This window comes from Anomaloglossus baeobatrachus, chromosome 4, assembly GCF_048569485.1.
Source record: "Anomaloglossus baeobatrachus isolate aAnoBae1 chromosome 4, aAnoBae1.hap1, whole genome shotgun sequence".
NCBI classification, from domain to species: Eukaryota; Metazoa; Chordata; class Amphibia; order Anura; family Aromobatidae; genus Anomaloglossus; species Anomaloglossus baeobatrachus.
Window position 1 is genome coordinate 623,099,395 of NC_134356.1, and position 23,691 is coordinate 623,123,085.

The window sequence follows — 23,691 nt, forward strand, 5'->3', positions numbered from 1 at the left end:
CCATTCTACCAGAGCCGTGGGTGCGTCCTGGGCTTTGCGGCACCAGGCTACGGCTCAGCAGGTGTGTCAGGCGGCTACCTGGTCGAGCCTGCACACTTTCACGAAACACTATCAGGTGCATACCTATGCTTCGGCGGATGCCAGCCTAGGTAGGCAAGTCCTTCAGGCGGCGGTTGCCCACCTGTAGGAAAAGGCCGTGGTACGGCTCTATTACGAGGTATTATTTTACCCACCCAGGGACTGCTTTTGGACGTCCCAATTGTCTGGGTCTCCCAATGGAGCGACAAAGAAGGGAATTTTGTTTACTTACCGTAAATTCCTTTTCTTCTAGCTCCAATTGGGAGACCCAGCACCCGCCGCTGTTCCCTTCGGGCTGTTGTTCTTTGTGTACACATGTTGTTCATGTTGAATGGTTTCAGTTCTCCGAAATTCCTTCGGATTGAATTTACTTTAAACCAATTTATAACTTTTACTCCTTCTTGCTTTTGCACCAAAACTGAGGAACCCGTGATGCACGGGGGGTGTATAGGCAGAAGGGGAGGGGCTTTACACTTTTAAGTGTAATACTTTGTGTGGCCTCCGGAGGCAGAAGCTATACACCCAATTGTCTGGGTCTCCCAATTGGAGCTAGAAGAAAAGGAATTTACGGTAAGTAAACAAAATTCCCTTCTTTCGGGTGTGTGTGTTTATTTACTGTAATTTACAGATTAATCATGGAGGGTGTCTCATAGACGCCTGACATGATTAATCTAGGACTTATTGGCAGCTATGGGCTGCCAATAACTCCTTATTACCCCGATTTGCCAACGCACCAGGGCAAATCGGGAAGAGCCGGGTACAGTCCCGGAACTGTCGCATATAATGTATGTGGCAATTCTGGGCGGCTGTTGGCTGATATTGTTAGGCTGGGGGGCTCCCCATAACGTGGAGCTCCCCATCCTGAGAATACCAGCCTTCAGCCGTATGGCTTTATCCGGCTGGTTTTAAAATTGGGGGGAACCGCACGCCGTTTTTTTTAATTATTTAATTATTTATTTCACTACACAGTATAGACACGCCCACCGGCTGCTGTGATTGGGTGCAGTGTGACACCTGTCACTCAGCGTGGGGGCGTGTCTCACTGCAACCAATCATAGGCGCAGGTGGGCGGGTAAAGCAGGGAATACGAGATTGTTTAATGGGCGGCCGGCTTTTTCAAAACAGTAAAAGCCGCCGGAGCAGTGTGAACGCCGTGCAGCGCCGGGGATCAGGGATCGGTGAGTATATGAGAGAGGGGGATAGACTGACATGGACAGAGAGTGAGGGACAGAGATAGTGACCGACTGACAGAGATTAGTGACTGACAGACATTGTGAGGCGCTTCAGAACGCAGCTTTTCAGCTGCGCTCTGAAGCGGACCTTTTTTAAGCTGCGGTGCAGAGCGCACACCTGCGCACATAGCATCAGACACCAAAATCGTATGAGGGATGTCACACGTTACAATTGACTAGGTTCGTGCAACAAAACGCTCAATTCTAGAGAATGATACGATGTGTTTGCGATCAACGGTTTTGCGTTCAATCCTGATCGCACGTAGATGTCACACGCAGACACCTCACAAACGATGCCGGATGTGCGTCACTTACAACTTGACCCCAACGACAGATTGTGAGATATATTGAAGCGTGTGTAGCGGGCTTAACATAAGGGATAGTTCCAGTCCCCTGCTCTCCCCTATCATCGTGACACAAAGCTAGTCCCAATCTACCACGTCACTGGGTGACAAGATAGAAAGCGCCTTTTTTGTACTGTGCCACTTATCCTCCTTTTAACCTAATTATGGGACAAGACTAATGAAGTATCGAAAAAAGAATAATGAAGAATAATGTCCCGTTGTGTTTCTCTTTTTTTTCCTGTAGTTGCTGGCTCAAAATTAGTCATGTCTGGAGCTTCCTTGGTCCGGTCTGCATGTTTATCTCTGTGAGTATCTGGTATCTTCCTCAACTTCCCACCCTCCTCCGTCCTGTTATTTCTTTATAACCTACTTCCTCTTGTTTTCCCATCTCTCGTTAGGTTAATTTTGTTCTCTTGGTCCTTACATTCTGGCTCCTCAGGAAGAAGTTGGCGTCTCTAAATTCTAATGTTTCCACTCTAAAACATACTCGGTAAGCCCGAGACAGAGCATCTATCAGTATATATATTATATTTATTCATTAATAATATTATTATTTTAATAATAATATTAATTCATTTTATATAGCGCTATGAATTCCACAGCGCTTTACATACATTGTGAGCCCCAATGGGGACAGTGCTGCCAATCTAGAGTCCCTAACTGTATGTCTTTCGAGTATATATATAAATACTGTATATAAAAGTACGGCGCCTTCATAACATATCAATGACACATTCTTTGCTATTTTTTTTCTTTTTTTCAGTTCTTTTTTTATTGTGTAGTAAAACACATTTTATTCCTACCTGAAACAGTCGACAAGCTGATTATCAGCTAGGTACAGGGAAGTAGCAAGTGTAGCGCCCCTGAGACCCTCAGGGCACTACAGGGAACTACATCCTCTTGGGGATGCAGGACCTACCCCTTGGGACCTGGAGTATCAGTGCCGATTCCACCAAAACACAATCTAAATCCTAGTTCACCAATCCACACTTGGCATAGAGGGTTAACCATGTAAGGGGATGGTCGCCATGGGAACGAGTCCCTGGGATTATCCAGCCTAGTCGGAGGGGTCAGCAGTCAGTCTGGAGTCAGCCTAGAGAAAGTGGCACACAGGAGAGGTGTGCGGACGTGACTGAGCTGGGTCCGTGTAACGGTGACCCCGTGGGCACAGGAGTGAGGTTGCCAGGACGGGTATCGAGACACCGCTGGAACCGGAGCACGAATGGGGCACAGGGTTCTAGGTCAAGCGGAAGTTTTACACTGTTTGGCAAATACCTGCCCGGTGAGGACACCTTCACGAACTTCACTGAACCAAATAATCCAGGGGAATCAGCAGTAAACTAGGATCGAGGTTCGGACACTTACCTCCCGCAGGGTCCGCACTGCCCGCCGTATGGAGAAGGAGATGTGACGCCCTGGGCAAGCCAGGGGTCACAGGTCATTGCACCAACACACCCTACACCCCAGTTAGGAACACCAAAGCTAAACTAAAATCCTTGTTGCCTTCCTCCAGGGGCTGATGTTCACACCAGGGGGTGGGCCAGGTGGTTGGCTCCGCCCACCGAGGAGTTCACAGCTCTGGAGGCGGGAAGTACCAGGCAGTTAAGCTAGGGACGGAAAGGAGTAAACAGCTAAGATGAGCTAAGGAAGTGAAAGTGGAGTGAAGTAGAAGGAAGTGGTAAAGGAGGAGTAGGAGAAGCTGAAGGAAGGTGAAAGGTGACAGAAAGAAAGCCTGAAGAGAGTCCAGCTGTGTGCAGGACAGGGTCAGCAAGGTCAGCAACGGCGGTGACTGTCTGGAGGGGGAGCGTTTGGAAGTTCCTGGAAGGACCGCGGACGGGTAGTGGCCCGGCGGTCTGGAGCAGTGAACCAAAGGACAGTCAGCACCAGGGCAGGGGCCTCTCGGACCCCGGCAAGGCTAGGAGTCGCCAGAATTTGCCGAATCCGTCAGTGAAGGGGACGTAGATCCCCCAACAACCAAGTCCCGATTGAAGGCAACAGCCCAACCATTGTAGCAGAAACACCGCCACCGCCAAGGCACCAGTTTCTCAGGGCCAGCGCCTGCGGGCAAAGAGTAGAGCTCCTCCGGTCCAGCTTGAAGCAAGTGCAGCCGTCCGTGGGAACCGTCTTTCCAGCCGTGTGGTTTACCGTAAAACTGTGTCAACGTCTCAGGCTGAGTGAGTACCACAGTGCCGCAAGGCACAGCGCTGCCCCCGCGTCCCTGCGCCTACCAGGCCCTGCATCTCCCATCTCATCACCGGGCCCCGGGATCACCAACCCCTACCCACGCAGGGGCAACACAACACCTGGCTGCTCCGCATCACCATCCCCGGGATCCCCATATTGAGCAGCGGTGGTGAAATCACCACAACCGTGGGTGGCGTCACGGACAATAAACAATCCCCACACCCAACAAACCCCTTTCACTCACGGGCGAGGAGTGCCGCTCGAGAACCCCCGGGATCCGGCCTACAGCTCGAGCCACCACTGAGCAGCAACCGCCGGACCCGAGCAGAAGGGGGTGAGCGTAGTGTGCTGACACCCTCCTCCCCGCCCGCGACAGAGACTATACCCCAAAAGGGACAGTTGGGGTCTGCAAATGCTCCACGCTACGGGGACTCAATCTACAGAGAGTGCCGGGGACAGAGCAACCTGGATCACCACATTGGCACTGGTCCTCCAAGGGACATGAACCAGCAACTCCTGGGTCCAAAGTGAGTAGAGACTGTTAAAGACAACCTGGTGTGGTCTCCATTATTGCCCCTATTACATCTCCCAGGCACAGCCCTACCTGCGGAGGGCCTACCATCACAGCTGCCACTACCCTCAGCCCTGGGAGTACCCACATTCAGCAGTGGTGCTTCTCCATCCTTAACTGCAACCCGCAGGTGGCGTCACATGAAAAAATTCTTATCTCCCCTGTAAATACCCCCCATTAACAAAAGGCCAAGAGCACAGGACCGGGCAACGGCCACTAGAGTGACATTCCCATTTGTTACTGCCCGGGACCGAGTACCCCCTTCCCTGGGCGCTACACAAGCAAACAGTCAAAGGGAATGAAAGTCCTGCGTCTAGGGATGGAGGAGATGGTGACTCCTGACCAAACCTACCACTGGGCCCTGGGGTCCCTCAGCACCCTAAATAGGTTCCGCACCTACGCACCGAGCTGGATACCTGACCCTAGATATCCCTAGTGCTGGGCCCTAAGTAGGGAACAGATGGGATGAGCTCTTCATCAACCCTACTAAACACTATGGAGGACGCATGGGGGAAAATGCATGAACTACTTCTCCACAGATGACTCAGGTAGACGTTTAGCAAAGCTTCAGCAACGATATCACAGGAGTACAAGCCACCTGCTTGAAAGCAGACCTTGAATAAACGGAATAATATGACCAGCACAAGTTCAGGGAAGATGGGAGTATTTAAGCACATAGATAATACTGATAATCAGCAGCTGGATGGAAGGAGTGCTCCGCTGGGTCTTAAAGGGGAAGCTTTCTAGTACAATGAATTCTAACAGCAGGAACAATAGAAAGTCAGGGAGCATTTTTAGCAGCAAAACAATGTGACCTTCTATTGCCAGAAACCCGTGACACATGTGATACTGATGTTTTATTTATTTCATTCATTTATCTGTTATTCTCATCATGTGTGACCATGGTCATTATTTTGCAAGTTTTGGAAATTCATGTATTGTTACCTCCTAATTTGATTGATTTCAATAATATTGGGAATGGGCATAAATCTGATGCATATTGATGCGGTGGAAGGGCATAAAAGAATTAGGTTAAAGAGAACCTGTCACCACTTTTTTGGCCTATAAGCTGCGGCCACCACCACCGGGCTCTTATATACAGCATGTTAGAATGCTGTATATAAGAGCCCAGGCCGGGGGTATAACATAAAAAACACGTTATAATACTTACCTAACGATCGCGCTGTGGGCCTTATGGGCGTCTCTATTGTCCGCTGCCGGCGCCTCCTCTTTCGGCCATCTTCGTCCTCTTTCTGAAGCCTGTGTGCATGACGCGGCTACGTCATACACACTGGCAGGTCCTGCGCAGGCGCACTACAATACTTTGATCTGCCCTGCTCAGGACCTGAATGCCGGTGAGTGTGGATGACCTCGGACCCGTCATGCACCACGGCTGGAGAAGGAGAACAAAAATGGCCGAAAGAGGCGGTGCCAGCACCGGACAACGGAGACGCCCATATGGCCCACCGCGTGACCGTTAGGTAAGTATTATAAAGTGTTATTTATGTTATACCCCGGCCTGGGCTCTTATATATAGCATGTTAGAATGCTGTATATAAGAGCCCGGTCGTGGTGGCCGCAGCTTATAGGCCGAAAAAGTGGTGACAGATTCCCTTTAAGGTGTGTTAAAAGTCTATACGGGGAGTGTGATGGAACTTGGGGCAATTTAAGGGATAAATAGGTTGTCCAATAAAGATAAAATTAAAACCTATCCTTAGGATAGGTGATAACTTGTTTATCCATGGAGGATTTGACTACTGGGGCCCGCACAGATTGGTAGAACAGGGCATGTTAATGTCTGTTAGAACTGAGCGTCACGACCAACGCTTCATTCATTCTCTGTGGCTGCCGTACGCTACTCTCGGCTTTTTGTGGCATCCCTATAGGGAATGCATGGAGCGCAGGTTGAGCAAACATATTGCTGCTCAATTCTAAAAAATGTTCAATCTGTTGATCAGTCGAGTCTCAGCTGTTGGACACCAACGACCTATAAATTATTACCTATCCTGCAAATAGGCCATAACTTATTTTCAGTGGACAACCACTTTAATATTTAGGATTAAAAGTCTAGAAATATGGACTTGATCATTTGCCCCTTCCTCTTCCTCTCAGGTTGCTGACATTCAAGGCCTTGTCCCAGCTCTTTATACTCGGCTGTACATGGATCATTGGCCTCTTGCAGTTCGGATCGGCCTCTCTTTTTGCGTCTTACTTCTTCACCATCTGCAACAGTCTCCAAGGAGTCTACATCTTTTTAATTCATTGCCTGCTCAACCGCCAGGTCGTTCTCCCCCCATTATTTCCTAAAATGTTCCAATCTGATCTAAATGAAGGTTTCTGGAAATAACTCTGTCCCGCTTACATTTGCTTTATAGGTGCGGGAAGAGTACAACAGAGTATTCAGGAGGCTTTATTCCAAGAAGTCCACATCGGACACGACGACTGGTAGTACTCTGCCCATGACTTCAAAACCAGTAAGTCTAAGTATTAAATAGGTACTACTCTTTATCCATTTAACATTATGAACCTCTGAATTGTAAAGCGCTGCAGAATATGTTGGCGCTATAGAAATAAATATTATTATTAGAAATTGGTAAGAGTTTCATCACTTCTTCTTGGATGAGAAAGAACCAACTGATGGAGGTTTTTCCAGCTTTTTCTATTAGTCAGCACACTGATAGCATCCGAGTACTATCCAATTTCTTCACCGATTCATAGACTTGCACTAGCGAGTTTGACCAACCTGTTGGATCAATATCAGATATGTCTGCGTGCTTTTGTACAGACTAGAGATGAGGAAACCCAAAGTTCGATATTCGTACCGAACATAGACTTTGCCAGAAATATAGAGTTTGGGTGCTTTATGTATGTTGACCACTCATTCAAGCATGGCTGTGCGCGGGTACGCTCGATGCTTGGCCTTGTGCGAGCCACATGTAGTGTTTGATCGGCTCGCACTGGAGGTAACAACAGCGTGACCACATGTAGTGTGCACGAAAAGAAAGGAAAAACCCTGTCTACCTGGAAGTGCTCTGATTGGCTGGCTACATGTGGGCAGAGACCCAAAATGTCCAATTAGTGACTTCCATTGGGGTTCAGGTCAAGTCCGGTTCCCAAACAGAACTTTATCTAAAGTCCAGCTGAACCCGACAAACTGAACTTCCACGAGTCCACTCATCTCTAGTGCGGATCACTCGGTCCAAGGAAAAAATGGGCATGTGGGCTAGCCCATAGACTATCATAGAAACGAATGTAATCCGTGAAACACACATATACTACATATATTATTCATATGTAACATCTAGATGAACTCTAATTGAAATAAATACTAAAATATATACGAGATTGCGTTTTTACATATTTTATTTAACTACTTTTTAAATCTACAGATTGTTTTAGATAAGATAATGACATCCATTATGATGACTCTAACCGTACCCATGCATTTCCAAAATTACCACCAGTCACCAGGGGAAGCATAAACCAGTGACAGATAATGTCACGGGTGTGTCAGTCATGTGGTTTCTGGCAATAGAAGGTCACAGTGTTTGGCTGCGCAAAATGCTCCCTGACTTTCTATTGTTCCTGTTGTTAGTATTCATTGGTATAGGTAACTTTCCTGCTGTATTTGCATCTCTTCCCCTTTAAGACCCAGCAAAGCCTGCCTTCCACCCAGCTGCTGATTATCAGTATTCCCTTTGTACTTAAATACTCCCATCTGGGAGGGGCTGGGGAGGACCCAGCGGTCATTGTACACATTGGCACAAATGACAAAGTTAGAGGTAGGTGGAAGGTCCTTAAAGATGATTTCAGGGAATTAGGTTGTAAGCTTAAAGCATGGACCTCAAAGGTGGTATTTTCGGAAATACTACCTGTGCCACGAGCCACACCAGAGAGGCAAAGAGAGATCAGGGAGGTTAACAGGTGGCTCAGGAATTGGTGTAGGAAAGAGGGTTTTGGGTACCTGGAGAATTGGGCCGACTTTTCAGTTGGCTACAGATTCTATGCTAGGGATGGGCTGCATCTTAATGGGGAAGGTGCAGCTCTGCTGGGGCAGGAAATGGCTAGAAGGTTGGAGGAGTGTTTAAACTAGGAATGGGGGGCGAGGGTATTCACTTTATAGAAGGGGAATGTAGTGCAGATAGTGACCAGGGCACAAGTAATGAAATTGGAGGTAGTACGGGGGGAAGGGTTAGGACAGTTAATACAGTAAGCAGGAATAGAGGTACAGAGTCATACGTAACGTGCATGTACACTAATGCCCGAAGCCTCACAAATAAGGTGGAGGAATTAGAATTAATATTGCTGGAAGAAAATTATGATATAGTGGGGATATCAGAGAAATGGCTGGATGAGAGCTATGACTGGGCTGTTAATTTACAGGGTTATAGCCTATTCAGGAATGACCGTACAAATAAGCGAGGGGGAGGTGTGTGTCTATATGTAAAATCATCCTTAAAACCCATCCTGCGTGACAACATATGTGAGGGTACTGAGAATGTAGAGTCCCTATGCGTGGAGATAAGGGGGGGAGAATGAATAATAAAATACTGATAGGGGTGTGTTATAAGACGCCGAATATTATGGAAGAGGTAGAGAATCTCCTCATAAAGCAAATTGATAAAGCAGCGAGTCTCGGAGAGGTAATTATTATGGGGGACTTTAACTATCCTGATATAAATTGGGGAACAGAAACTTGCAGTTCCAGCAAAGGAAATAGATTTTTGATAACAATGAAAGATAATTACCTTTCACAAATGGTACAGGACCCCACAAGAGGGGGAGCACTACTAGACCTTATACTAACCAATAGGCCAGACCGCATATCAAATATACAAGTTGGGGGTTACTTGGGGAATAGTGATCACAAAATAATAAGTTTTCATGTATTCTTTAGTAAGATGTCTGGTAGAGGGGCTACAAGGACACTAAACTTCAGGAAAGCAAATTTTAAATGGTTGAGAGATGATCTTAGTGCAATAAACTGGGATGATCTACTAACTAATAAAAGTACACAAAGCAAATGGGAGACTTTTATGAGCATCCTGAATAGGGCTTGTGCAGAAAATATACCCTATGGGAACAAACATGCTAGAAATAGGAGGAAACCCCTATGGCTAAATAGAGCTGTAAGGGAAGCAATAAAAGAAAAACAGAAAGCCTTAAAAGAATTAAAGAGGGTAGGTAGTGATGAGGCATTATATAATTATAGAAAATTAAATAAAATATGTAAAAAGCAAATTAAGTTAGCTAAGTTTGAGACAGAGAGACTCATTGCGAGAGAAAGTAAAAATAATCCTAAAATATTCTTTAACTACATAAACAGTAAAAAACTGAAAAGCGATAGTGTTGGCCCCCTTAACAATAGTCTTGGTGAAATGGTGGAAGGGGATGAGGGTAAAGCCAACCTGCTGAATGACTTTTTTTCTACGGTTTTTATACAAGAAAATGCCATGGCAGATGACATGACCAGTGATACCATAAATTCACCCTTGAATATTACCTGCTTAACCCAGCAGGAAGTACACCACCGCCTCGAAATCACTAAGGTTGACAAATCTCCGGGCCCGGATGGCATACACCCCAGAGTACTACAGGAATTGAGTTCTGTCATAGATAGACCATTATTTTTAATCTTCTCAGATTCCTTAATAACAGGGTCGGTACCGCAGGACTGGCGCATAGCAAATGTGGTGCCAATATTCAAAAAGGGGACAAAAACTGAGCCGGGAAATTATAGGCCGGTAAGTTTAACCTCTACGGTTGGTAACATCCTTGAGGGTTTCTTGAGAGATGCTATACTGGAGTATCTCAAGAAAAATAACCTTATGACAAAGTATCAACATGGGTTTATGAGGGATCGATCCTGTCAAACTAATTTGATCAGCTTCTATGAAGAGGTAAGTTCAAGCCTGGACCAGGGAAATGCAGTGGATGTTGTGTATATGGACTTTTCAAAAGCTTTTGATACGGTGCCACACAAAAGGTTGGTACATAAAATGAGAATAATGGGGATAGGGGAAAATATGTGTAACTGGGTTAAAAACTGGCTCAGTGATAGGAAACAAAGGGTGGTTATTAATGGTACGTACTCGGACTGGGTCTCAGTTCATAGTGGGGTACCACAGGGGTCAGTATTGGGCCCGCTTCTTTTCAACATATTTATAAATGACCTTGTTGGGGGCATGTGGAGTAGAATTTCAATATTTGCAGATGATACTAAACTCTGCAGGGTAATCAATAGAGAGGAGGATAATTTTATATTACAGGGAGATTTATGTAAATTGGAGGATTGGGCTGAGAAGTGGCAATTGAAGTTTAATGTAGATAAATGTAAGGTCATGCACTTGGGTAGAGGAAATAACATTTATGATTACGGTATGTACTTAATTGTAGAACACTGGGTAAAACAGACACAGAAAAAGACTTGGGTGTATGGGTGGATGGTAAACTTCACTTTAGTGGACAGTGTCAGGCAACTGCTGCCAGGGCTAATAAAATAATGGGATGTATTAAAAGAGGTATAAGTGTTCATGAAAAAAATATAGTTCTACCTCTGTACAAGTCACTAGTGCGACCGCACGTAGAATACTGTGTACAATTCTGGTCACCGATATATAAGAAGGACATAGCTGAACTGGAGAGGGTGCAGAGAAGAGCGACCAAGATTATTAGAGGAATGGGTGGCTGCAATACCAAGACAGGTTATTAAACTTGGGGTTATTTAGTTTGGAAAAACGAAGGCTTAGGGGGGATCTAATCACAATGTATAAATATTTGAGGGGACAGTACAGAGACCTTTCCAAAGATCTTTTTACACCTAGGCCTGCGACTGGAACACGGGGGCATCCGCTACGTCTTGAGGAAAGAAGGTTTAATCATAATCACAGACGAGGATTCTTTACTGTACGAGCAGTGAGACTATGGAACTCTCTGCCGCATGATGTTGTATTGAGTGATTCACTACTAACATTTAAGCAGAGCCTGGATGCCTTTCTTGAAAAATTTAATATTACCAGTTATGTATATTAGATTTTATGACAGGGTATTGATCCAGGGAACTAATCTGATTGCCGGATGTGGAGTCAGGAAGGAAATTTTTTCCCCATTGGAACTTGTTTGCCACGTTGGGGGTTTTTTTGCCTTCCTCTGGATCAACATGTTAGACTACGGGTTGAACTAGATGGACTTAGAGTCTCCCTTCAACCTTAAAAACTATGATACTATGATGATACTATGATCTTCCCTGGACTGTGCTGGTGATATTATTCAGTTCATTCAGGCTCTGGTTGCAAGCAGTCGGCTTGCATACATTTGTGGTATTGTTGCTGTTATTTTCCTGAACTTCTACCTGAGTCATCTAGTGATGAGTAGAGATGAGCGAACCTTAGGCTCGAGGTTCAGGCTCGGAAAATGATGTGAAAATCCCTGTGCTGATTATCGCGCTGTGCTTCTGCCTGATGCCCTGCTTTGTCCGTGCTGCACAGTCAGCGTTCTAAGCTGTATTTTTTACGGAGAATTAAAAAAACAAACACCGCCCACCCACCTCCAGAAGTGTTTTGCTATGGGCCAAAAGCAAATCAATTCCGGAGGTGGGTGGTGTTTGTTTGTTTTTTTTATTATTCTCCGTAAACAATACAGCTTAGAATGCTGTATGTAGGACAAATTTGAGACGAACAAACACTGCTCGCAGACCAGCATTAGGTTTGGTCAGGGGTCACCATTTTCCCCTTCCCTAGACACAGGGTTTCCCTTCCCTTTTGTAGTTCGGTTCGTACTTCCCCGTACCTAGCGTGACAGCCTGATTCCGTCGTGTCAATTACTGAATGTCACAAAATAAACCAAAAATAAATATTAAGCAAAAAAGCAGAAGACATTGATCAAAAGCAAAGGAAGGACCCCAATATACAATTGAGGAGATGTAACGGTGCACCAAACTCTTGGCTACACCAAGGGTACACCGAAGCCTCCTCATTTGCATATGAATTAAAAGTTATTTTCTCAGGCTCTGAACCAGTAACAGGTACACTGCTAGTGTGGTTATTACAGTATATGGGTAAGACACTATATACAGTAGCCATTTGAAATGCATTTTGTGGATGACAGCCTCCCATTAATGTATAATTTCTTATAAGACTGTGTTAACTTGTTTTAATGCTCCATGTGATATACGCATATATTGTAAGTGGAGTGCTACTCTTTCTTGTTCACGAGGTGTCTCCCTATCAATTGGGTAGCTCCTTAAATTGTCATGGTCCAATCAGTGGTGACAGCGTCAGAATGTGTAGGTTACACCCTATTGACCAGGGGAGTGGTAACAGATATGAATAAAGTCAAACATTTCCAAGATTTCTAAGAAAAGATGTTCTAACATATTATTTAATCTGGAAAAAAAATAATTTACTAAAAAGAGATGTCAGGAGTAGGGATGATCGAATATCACAAATATTCGGCAATATTCAGCTTCGTGAATATCTGACGAATAGTTCGCCGCTATGCGAATATTTGATGCGCAATGTAAGTCTATGGGAAGCCCGAATAGTTGCTATTCGGCAACTATTCGGGTTTCCCATAGACTTACATCGCGCAACGAATATTCGCAAATCGTCGAATAGTGGCGATCTATTCGGCGAATATGGGCGTTGCCGAATATTTGCAGTATTCGATCATCCCTAGTCAGGAGCTGACAACTGAATATACAGTCATATGAAAAAGTTTGGGCACCCCTATTAATGTTAACCTTTTTTCTTTATAAAAATTTGGGTTTTTGCAACAGCTATTTCAGTTTCATATATCTAATAACTGATGGGACTCATAATAATATTTCTGGATTGGAATGGTTTGTTTGGTTTAATTGTACTAACAGAAAATGTGCAATCCGCATTTAAACAAAATTTGACCTGTGCAAAAGTATTGGCACCTCAACATAAAAGGGACATCAATATTTTATAGATCCTCCTTTTGCAAAAATAACAGCCTCTAGTCGCTTCCTGTAGCTTTTAATGAGTTCCTGGATCCTGGATGAAGGTATATTTGACCATTCCTGTTTACAAAACAATTCCAGTTCAGTAAAGTTTGATGGTCGCCGAGCATGGACAGCACGCTTCAAATCATCCCACAGATGTTCAATGATATTCAGGTCTGGGGACTGGGATGGCCATTCCAGAACATTGTAATTGTTCCTCTGCATGAATGCCTGAGTAGATTTGGAGCAGTGTTTTGGATCATTGTCTTGCTGAAATATCCATCCCCTGCATAACTTCAACTTCGTCACTGATTCTTGCACATTATTGTCAAGAATCTGCTGATACTGAAATCCATGCGACCCTCAACTTTAACAAGATTCCCAGTGCCGGCATTGGCCACACAGCCCCAAAGCATGATGGAACCTCCACCAAATTTTACTGTGGGTAGCAAGTGCTTTTCTTGGAATGCCATGTTTTTTTGCCTCCATGCATAACGCCTTTTTGTATGACCAATCAACTCAATCTTTGTTTCATCAGTCCACAGGACCTTCTTCCAAAACGTAACTGGCTTGTCCAAATGTGCTTTTCCATACCTCAGGCGACTCCGTTTGTGGCGTGCTTGCAGAAACGGCTTCTTTCGCATCATTCTCCCATACAGCTTCTCCTTGTGCAACGTGCGCTGTATTGTTGACCGATGCACATTTACACCATCTGCAGCAAGATGAAGCTGCAGGTCTTTGGAGGTGGTCTGTGGTTTGTCCTTGACTGTTCTCACCATTCTTCTTCTCTGCCTTTCTGATATTTTTCTTGGCCTGCCACTTGTGGGCTTAACAAGAACTATACCTGTGTTCTTCCATTTCCTTACTATGTTCCTCACAGTGGAAACTGACAGTTTAAATCTCTGAGACAACTTTTTGTATCCTTCCCCTGAACAACTATGTTGATTAATCTTTGTTTTCAGATCATTTGAGAGTTGTTTTGAGGAGCCCATGATGCCACTCTTCATAGGAGATTCAAATAGGAGATTAACTTGCAAGTGGCCACCTTAAATACCTTTTCTCATGATTGGATACACCTGCCTATGAAGTTCAAAGCTCAATGAGGTTACAACACCAATTTAGTGGTTTAGTAAGTCAGTAAAAAGTAGTTAGGAGTGCTCAAATCAAGAAATTGATAAGGGTGCCCATACTTTTGCACCGGTCAAATTTTGTTTAAATGCGGACTGCACATTTTCTGTTAGTACAATAAACCTCATTTCAATCCAGAAATATTACTCAGTCCATCAGTTATTAGATATATGAAACTGAAATAGCTGTTGCAAAAATCCAAATTGTTATAAAGAAAAAAGGTTAATATTAATAGGGGCGCCCAAACTTTTTCATATGACTGTATATTTCTGTGATGTCAGACATCCAGTATGGTCTAGTAATATTTTGGAGAGACGCCTCCTGGCTATATTATATTATTGTTATTAATATATTGCTGTAATAACTCAGATCATTGTGACATTTTCACAGAGTCAAGTCACCGAAGCATCAAAACAAGACGATGAGCGCAGCATGGAGAAGAAGCCCTAAGGACTAATGGACTCGTCATCTTCCCTTCCCGGCACACATATGTATTAAACCATCACGTGCATACAGCCCAATGTGAACAATATCAAGACCTCAGGGCACCTCCCTGCTCGCACCACGTTGGTGAAGATAGTCAAGCAGTATTGCATTTGGGCCACCAAAACCGTGATTCTGAATACCCACCCGCCATCTATACAGAACATGTACATGCCAGCTTTTACTTGTATTGTAATCCTTATTGTTATCTCTCTACACACAGGAGCAAAACAGTATCAATGAAGTGACATGACAAGAATCTACATAACTAATCATATGCTAAACACCTGCAAGTCATATTTATGTATAAGATAGCCAAGATGATTGTCTGTAAAATATAGGTCGTCTCACACTAAAAGCTGTAGTGGATGGTGAGATATGGAACCTAAAAGTCAAAAGTACAAAACATTGTTACCATTTTGCTCGTCAGTGTAATGGGTTATTTGTGACACACCCCATAAGGAATAGACCCGAGTGATAAGTGATTGACTTCAAAGTCACCCCCAATAGGCGTTGTCTTCTGCTACCTTTGGGGTCCATTATTGTGTTAAAGCCTTGGACCCCTGGAGGATCCTCTAGGACCGTGCATCTAAAAAAAAATTAAATAAGGTCTAGAGGCAGGATTGGGAAGCGGATGGCGGATTCCCACTCCATCCAGACAGTCTGTGTCTTAGCTTGTTCCTAATTAACCTAATTAGAGAATCTAAGAGGCCTACTTCAAGAGGACCTCACAGTTCGGAAGTGGACAGTTTTTGCTCCTAATTTATTCTTGCTGCTCCTGACTATTCCTTTTTGTTTTTTTTTTGTTTGTTTGTTTTTTTCTTTTTAAATCCACCATACGGTTCCACATATATGGGCCTTTTTATTTAGTGCTAACTATTATGTTTTTTAAAGTGGGCATGATTCCCAAGGTAATAATCCAGAGCTGCCTAAAGACCCACCCCTGAGGATCCACGCAACCTTTGTACAGAACATAAAAATTAGACACAAAATATAAAGTTTTTGGGTGTTTTTGACATGGTGACAGGTCTTTTTTAAAGGAAATGCCCAACATAACATATCTTTATTTTAACAAATGGTATATTAGCAACATGATTTTGGGTCACTTTCTAATATTCTAGTTTGTTCATCACTAATCTTCTTTGGGAAACACTGCCCGTTTCTTATTGGAGATTGGAGGAGAATGTATTCAAATCAGTGAATCAGCCTTCTCAAATGAGAAAAAAAATACTGTATATGGGAAAGCTTTTCTATTGAAGAAGGTTGATGTACAAATTAACTTGCTAAAAAGAAAAAAAGAAATGTATATAAAATATAAAGATGGGGCAAACCTAAAGAAAAATATAATGCTGTCTGCAGGGCAAGTGTTAGAAGAGCTAAAGCCAACGCTTGCAAGGGAGTCCAAAAGCAAAAACAAACATTTTTTAGGGTATGTCAAAAGCAAAAGAAAAGTCAAAGATACTATAAGATTTTTTTCATAGGATGAAAAGGGTGAAGTTGTCAAAAATGATGTTGAGAAGGTCGAACTTTTAAATTTCTATTTTGCATTAGTGTTCTCTAAGAACGTGAATGTAACATCAACTGATTTTACCTGTACTATGGAAATAATAAAAAAATACAAACTATCTATAAATAGAGACATGGTGCGAGACCACTTAGCTAATTAAAATGAATTTAAATCTCCTGGTCAAGATGACTTACATCCTAAGGTACTGAAAGAGATATCAGAGGAAACTGCAGAATCACTCGTCAAAATCTTTGAAAATTCCTGGAGAAAAGGAGAAGTCCCAGAAGATTGGAGCAAATGTTGTCCCTATCTTCAAAAAATGAAAGAAGATGGAGCCAGGAAATGACTGGCCAGTGAGCCTTACTTGTATACCAGAAAAGATCTTTGAAGGATTTATACAGCATCTATGAAACTACTTGGATAATACTACAGTAATTAACCAGAGCCAGCATGGGTTTGTAGCAAACAAGTCATGCCAGAGTACTCTAATTTCCGTCTATGATGGAATCACTGACTGTGTGGATCAGGGTAATGTGATAGATATACTATATCTCAACTGCAGAAAAACATCTGATAAAGTATCTCATACTATCTTTATTGAAAAAATGACCAAGTATGGGACTGACAAGGCTACACCTAGGTGGATTCATAACTAGCTCATTGACCGTAGTCAAAGAGTGGTAATTTTTTGCACATCCAATTGGAAGTGTGTCTTGGTCCCAGTGTTGATCAATATATTTATAATTGATCTAGATTAGGGAACTATGGGTAAACGAAACACTTGAGAAGACAGAGAAAAGATTCAGAAGCATCTAGATCAGCTGGAACAATGGGCAGCAACTAATAGAATGGTATATATCAGGGATCAGGGAGAGATGCAAAACTCTACATCTGGGAAGAAAAACTAAAATAAGATCTACAGAATGGGAGGAATAGAACTAAGCAAGAGCATGTGTGAAAAAGACTTGGATTTACTTATAGACAAAGACTGCACATGAGTCAACAATGTGATGCAGCAGCAAAAAAGTCAAACACAATTCTGAGATGTATTAAGAGAAGTCTAGAGTCTAGATCACGTGAAGTAATTATCCCCCTCTACTATTGTTTGGTCAGACCTCATCTGAAATACTGTGTTCAGTTCTGGGTACCACATTTTAAAAGAGACATCGAAAAACCGGAGCAAGTTCAGAGAAGCGCTACCAGGATGGTGAGCGAACTTCAAATTATGTCCTATGAGGAACGATTAAATGATCTGGTAATGTTTAGCTTGCAAAAAAAGTCTAATAGATTTAATAGCTGTCTACAAATATCTGAAGGGATGTCACAGTGCAGAGGGATCATCCTTATTCTCATTTGCACATGGAAACACGACAAACAATGTAATGAAACTGAAAGGGAGAACATACAGATTAGATATTAAAAAAAAATGACAGTGAGGGTGATCAATGAGTGGAACAGGCTGCTACAAGAGGTGGTTAGTTCTCCTTCAATGGATGTCTTCATCCAGAGGCTGGATAAACATCTTTCTGAGATGGTTTAGTGAATCGTGAGCAGGGGGTTGGACATGATGACCCTGGAGGTCCCTTCCACCTCTAACATTCTATAATTCTATTATATTACTTAGTAGGTAGCAGAAAAGATGCCATCCAGTTCAGGTAATATGTGGTTCTTTCACTCTGGATGACAGGCACTGCCGGCCTGATGGAGCTAACGTGAGAGGTGGTATGAAACAACTGTTAGTTTGAGGTTCTGGGCAGCAAAGTCTACACTTTGATAGCTCGGGTCACTATAACATTAAGTTAATGGCCGGATGGCCTGGGATATTATTTTTTAATGTGGCATGAATTGTTTTACCATGTGTCCAGAAAATAAATCTGAATGGTGCCAGTTTAAAGAAAAATTGTTTGCTATGCCAAGCATGTAGTTTTTACTGAAACTTGTAAACAGTTTGAATAAATAAATCATATATTTTATGAAAATTGCAATCAAGATAACAATAAACTCACAGAAGTAATACATACATTTTCCACTTGTTTCCATAGACAAACACACTCATTAATATTTTATTTAATTAGTGGTGTAACAAGCATAGGCGGATTATAATGAGGACAATTTGGGCTACCGCCTGGGTCCCAAAGCACAGGGGAGCCCATGGCCAGATTGTCCACATTACCATTTCCCCAAAAATAAGACCCTATCTTATATTTTTTTTTTGCCCCGAAAAAAACGCTAGGTCTTATTTTCATGGGAGGAGTTTTGGCAGCACTCTGCGGTGTCAAGAAATCTATTTTATTTTTCTTTTTTGCAGACAGGTGATACAGACATGAGGGAGCAGGGGGAGCGGAGCACAAGGACGACGGTACCGTTTCGCACCTCTATTAGTATTGAGGTATGGACCCGTGAAAGCACCCCTAGAGGTGCGAAACGGTACCGTCGTCCTTGTGCTCCGCTCCCCCTGCTCCCTCATGTCTGTATCACCTGTCTGCAAAAAAGAAAAATAAAATAGATTTCTTGACACCGCAGAGTGCTGCCAAAACTTCTCTTTTTTATGATATTAGTACTTGCTCTGGCTTCTTGGCATATAGCACCACGGTAGTTCAGGACTTCCATTTGCCGTCAGCTGTTTTTTTCAGCCAAGTCAAATGTGAGGATACAGCAGCTGATCTGCACTTCAAGCACCCACAAGACGGGCTCTACATGGAATTGAGCCAAAGGACTTTCTTGCAGCATTTTCCACAGAGTGGTAAGCAGTGCAGTGCACAACTTCTGTTTTTTTCTTCTATTTTATCATATTTTCATGGGAGGGTTTATTCTTGGGGAAACACAGTTGGGGGTAAGTTTACCCCCCAAAAAATGCAGATTCCCCTTCCCAGGATCATCATACTTACCAGATCCTGAGCGTCTGCGTGGCTCAATGGTCCTCCTGCAATCTCCGTAGGGTGCTCCCAATAGGTATGCTGCGCACCGTCCTCCCCTTCTTCTGGCCGACACTCACACATCAGATCTCAAACATCAGATCACACACACGAGATTGCACATACAACTGCGCAGCGCACACTCACCACATCCAGTGATCCCACTTGCTTCTGTGGCGCCCCTGACCTGGTCAAGCACCACTGAGTACTGCACTCAGCAGAGTGAGTACAATACAGGTAATCCTGAAGGCTGACCAGGGTGTAGACACACACAGGCACATACGGTAGTAGCCAGGTCTCCCACATTGACCTTTGAAGGGACCCCTGGGGAATACAGGAGGGGGTGTGGCCTCCATCTCTCCTTCAAGGGTTGTGGTAGAGAGGCTGGTTGCTAGAGTTGCGGAGGCAAGCATAGAGGGGAGAGGAGTAGTGAGCCGGGTCTGAAGTGGAGAGCACAGTGTGCAGACGTGAGGAGAGATCCACTGGTCAGACACCGCAGGTGCAGTGACTGCTGGCGGGGGAGAACGGCTACCTTGCAGTGCCGCCTGAAAACCACCTGGGGCCGGAGTGCTGAGATGTGGCTGAGTAAGGGGACTGCCTGGTAGACCAGGCCCGAATGGGAAAGCAGGTTCCCAGAGCAGGAACCTAACTACTAGGCCTGCTAAACCTGTTGGTGGGGGCACTGAATGCCCTCCACCATACCACACAGAGTCCGGAGCCACGCAGCAACAAGGGGGCCCATAAGTGATAGAAGGCAGCAGCCGGAGTTGCTTGGTCCAGGCTGCAAACAGACGGTCCAGCAAGGGGAGAACTGGCGGAAGCAACTTCTCTGGGTGAGTCCCACAAGACTTCAAGTCGGGGCCACCCCAAACAAAGAGGGCTAGGAAGGTGAGTCAGCAGTCACCTCTGGATCAGCCTGAAGGTTGCCTGGTTCCTCCCTTAGTTCACCACAGCATCGCCCGGGTTAGCTCACTGTTACCAGCAAGCGTGAGTAAAACCCCTGAAAGACATTACTGGACTGTGTGTGTATTCCTCCGCGACCTGCTACACTACACCCCTACACCCGGGCCCTGGGGCCAGCCTCACTGTCGGGAGGCCACAACAACTTACTGCAACCAACATCAGCCCCAGGTGTCCCCTAAACTGCAGTGGCGGTCACCCCTGGCCGCAAATATCGAGAGTGGTGTCACGAATTTCCCATTGAAGTTAACCTACCTGTGACCAGAAGATTTCCTAACCCGTGGAGACCCTGCAGCGTCTTGCATCAGAAGGTAATGCGGGGCAACACATCCGTTCTGGCGTCACAAACAGGATAAGGACTAGACCTGTTAAGACAGGTGACCATGTGCCTTGGTGGTCCGTTTGAAAAATTTGAGGTGCCGCCGCCATATTGCCACCATGAAAAGCGCGCCAAGAAACGACAGCAGCGCGCGAAAACAGAAGTTACCGCCCACGAAGAGGTGTGGCTACCCAGAGAACCCCTGCAGCGCTATGACCTCGCAAGAGATGGGAGCGGATCTGTCTCTAGACAGGGGAATGTTCTAGTAAGCTGCAAGGAGAAACGAAACTAAGCAGATGCAGAGAGAGCCTGGAGAGCAGCGACGACGCAGAGAGAATGGCGTCAACGCAGCGATCCAGAGCCAGGCTCCGCTGCCTGGTGGGACTGGGAGCTTGCCCAGTTCTGCGACCGGCTGGAGGCCCGGGTTGTGCAGCAGATAAGAGAAGGACGCGCAGAACTTCGGGAGATGGCTGGAGCGGTTTGGGCCTATGGAAGGTGGACCGCGCGCCAGGAGATGGCCACCCAGACCCTGATGCTGATGCCGGTGGGTGAGTTCAGAATTGGTCCTGCCCTAGCGGGTGTGCTGACCCCGCCACCGCTGCGAGAGGCGATCCCCACCGCGATCCCTGCTGAGGCCCTAGCTGCGACACCGACTGAAGTCCCTGCTGCGACGCCACGCCCGGCCAGACCAGACCAGGCCGCACCAGCGGCCCGCCCGGCCCGCCAAGACCAGGCCACAGCCATGCCAGGCCTGGCCCACCAAGACCAGGCTGCAACGCCGTCTACCCCGACCTGCAAGGCAGAAGCAGCCACCACACCCCAGCCGCTGACCAAAGAACCGGGGCGCCGCTCGAGTCCCCGGGATCCGGCCCATCGCTCGAGCCACAGAGCAGCAGCAGGCCGCAGCAGCAGCGGCAGCCAAACCCGAGCAGTGGGAGAGCGCGGCGTCTCCTCCTCCGCCCGCGACATCAGCGTCACAGGTTCTTATGCCACCCAGAAGCAATCGATATTGCTGAATGTGGTGTGTGTGTTTGCAATCTGATGCGTGGTTGTGTGTGTGTGCGATCTCATGTGTGTGTGCGATCTCATGTGTGTGGGTGTGCGTTCCGACACAGGTCTTTGATTCTTTCCACTGCTTCCGGTTGGCATCTGGTGAGTATGATCGCGGGGTCTTCTTTCTTCTCTCTTTTGGGGGTGTCTGTTTTCTATAATGAATTATCCTGCAGTATTCTTTAACTTTTTTAACACTTCATTTTTGATCGACTGGGGCTTAATATTGGGGGAGGTCTTATATTTAAGCATTGCTGAAAACTCCTGCCTTATTTTCGTGAAATCACGGTATAATGTTTTATGCAGTAACACATACTCACCTCCCATTCCCCCAGTGCAGAACTTTGGGCAGGGAGTTTTCCTGGAACTACGATGCAGGCAATACAGAACAGCAGCACAGCTCCAGGGGAGCTCGCGTTACCACAATGTCCATTTTGCTTTTTCTTTTCACCCACACCTAAGAAGCAAAACTGTACTGTACAGTGGCCTTCCTCGCGTCTTGTTGTTTCTCTTGAAGGCTCACCCTGCTCGCAGTACCAATTGAAGAAGGCCAGGGCAATGGGCGGAACTCGGTCCTCCTGCTATGATGTGGCCTTTCACTTTGACCTGCACCCTCGACAGAACAAGATGATAGGGGTGGTAGGCCGGGGTCCTGGGTGGAAGGGTGGACTTTGTGTGTGCAAGCCATACCTTCATGCAGGTTCTCAAACAATCCAGGAGACTCCTGTCGGGGATTGATCATCGCAGATTGTTTCTTTACTCAGCAGTCTTTTATTAATGTACCTGTAGCGCCCCTAAAAATCTCCGGGCACTACAGGGAACTGTATCCTCTTGGGGATGCAGGACCTACCCCCTGGGACCTGGAGTATCAGTGCATTTTCCACCAAAACATATCTAAATCCTAGTTCTTCTCTCCACACTGGGCATAGAGGGTTAAACACGTAAGAGGATGGTCGCCATGGGAACGATTCCCTGGGTATAGCCAGCCTGGTGGGAGGGGTCAGTCAGTCAGAGAGGAGTCGAGTAGCACACAGAAGAGGTGTGTGGACGTGTATGAGCTGGGTCCGTGTAACAGTGACCCCGGGGGCACAGGAGAGAGGTCACCAGGACGGGTACAGAGATACCGCTGGGACCGGAGAACGCAGGGGGGACAGGGCCCTAGGTCAAGCACAAGTTTTAGACTGTTTGGCAAATACCTGCCCTGTGAGGACACCTTCACAGACTTCACCGAACCAAAATAATCTGGGGGCATCAGCAGTAAACTAGGATCGGGATTCGGAAACTTACCTCCCCGCAGGGTCCGCACTGCCCGCCGTACGGAGAAGGAGACTGTACCCCAAAAGGGACAGTCGGGGTTCCCAAACACTCGACGCTACGGGGACTCAATCTACAGAGAGTGCAAGGGACAAAGCAACCTGGGTCACTACATTGGCACTGGTCCTCCGGGGACCTGAACCAGCAACCCCTGGGTCCACAGTGAGTAGCGACTGTTAAAGACAACCTGATGTGGTCTCCATTATTGCCCCTCTACATCTTCCAGGCACAGCCCTACCTGCGGAGGGCCTACCATCTCAACTGCCACTACCACCATCCCTGGGAGTACCCACATTGAGCAGCGGCGGTTCTCCATCATCCTGCAGGTGGTGTCACCTGACACAAACTCTTAACTCCCTTATAAATACCCTCCATTAACAAAAGGGAATCATAGCACGGGACCGGGCAACGGCCACCAGAGTGACATCCCTGTCTGTTACCGCCCGGGACCGAGTTAGTGTGGGCACAACACTTGAACATTGTAGGCATGAAACACTTTACTTCAAAAGACACTTCTCCTGCAGACTGCTCCTGAGCTCTTGGCACTCTTGAAGATTTTATACTGTCCTTTCCTTTCTGACACCACGGTTCCACTCAGTGCATAAATTACAGAGGCATAGCACCAACTGGATCCTTCGGGC

General features: G+C 45.6%; 1 protein-coding gene across 3 annotated transcripts in view; it reads left to right on the plus strand.

Annotated features, from left to right (window-relative positions):
• The window catches only part of LOC142304183 (adhesion G protein-coupled receptor E3-like), a 125,369-nt gene extending 106,859 nt beyond the window's left edge, over positions 1-18,510 (plus strand). For all 3 annotated transcript variants that reach the window (XM_075346308.1, XM_075346309.1, XM_075346310.1), the window contains 5 exons: positions 1,899-1,959; positions 2,053-2,144; positions 6,522-6,690; positions 6,785-6,883; positions 14,893-18,510. In XM_075346308.1, coding sequence (XP_075202423.1) covers positions 1,899-1,959; positions 2,053-2,144; positions 6,522-6,690; positions 6,785-6,883; positions 14,893-14,952 — 481 coding nt within the window. In that variant the 3' untranslated portion in view covers positions 14,953-18,510. The remainder of the gene's footprint in view (positions 1-1,898; positions 1,960-2,052; positions 2,145-6,521; positions 6,691-6,784; positions 6,884-14,892) is intronic.
• The last annotated feature ends 5,181 nt before the right edge of the window (positions 18,511-23,691 follow it).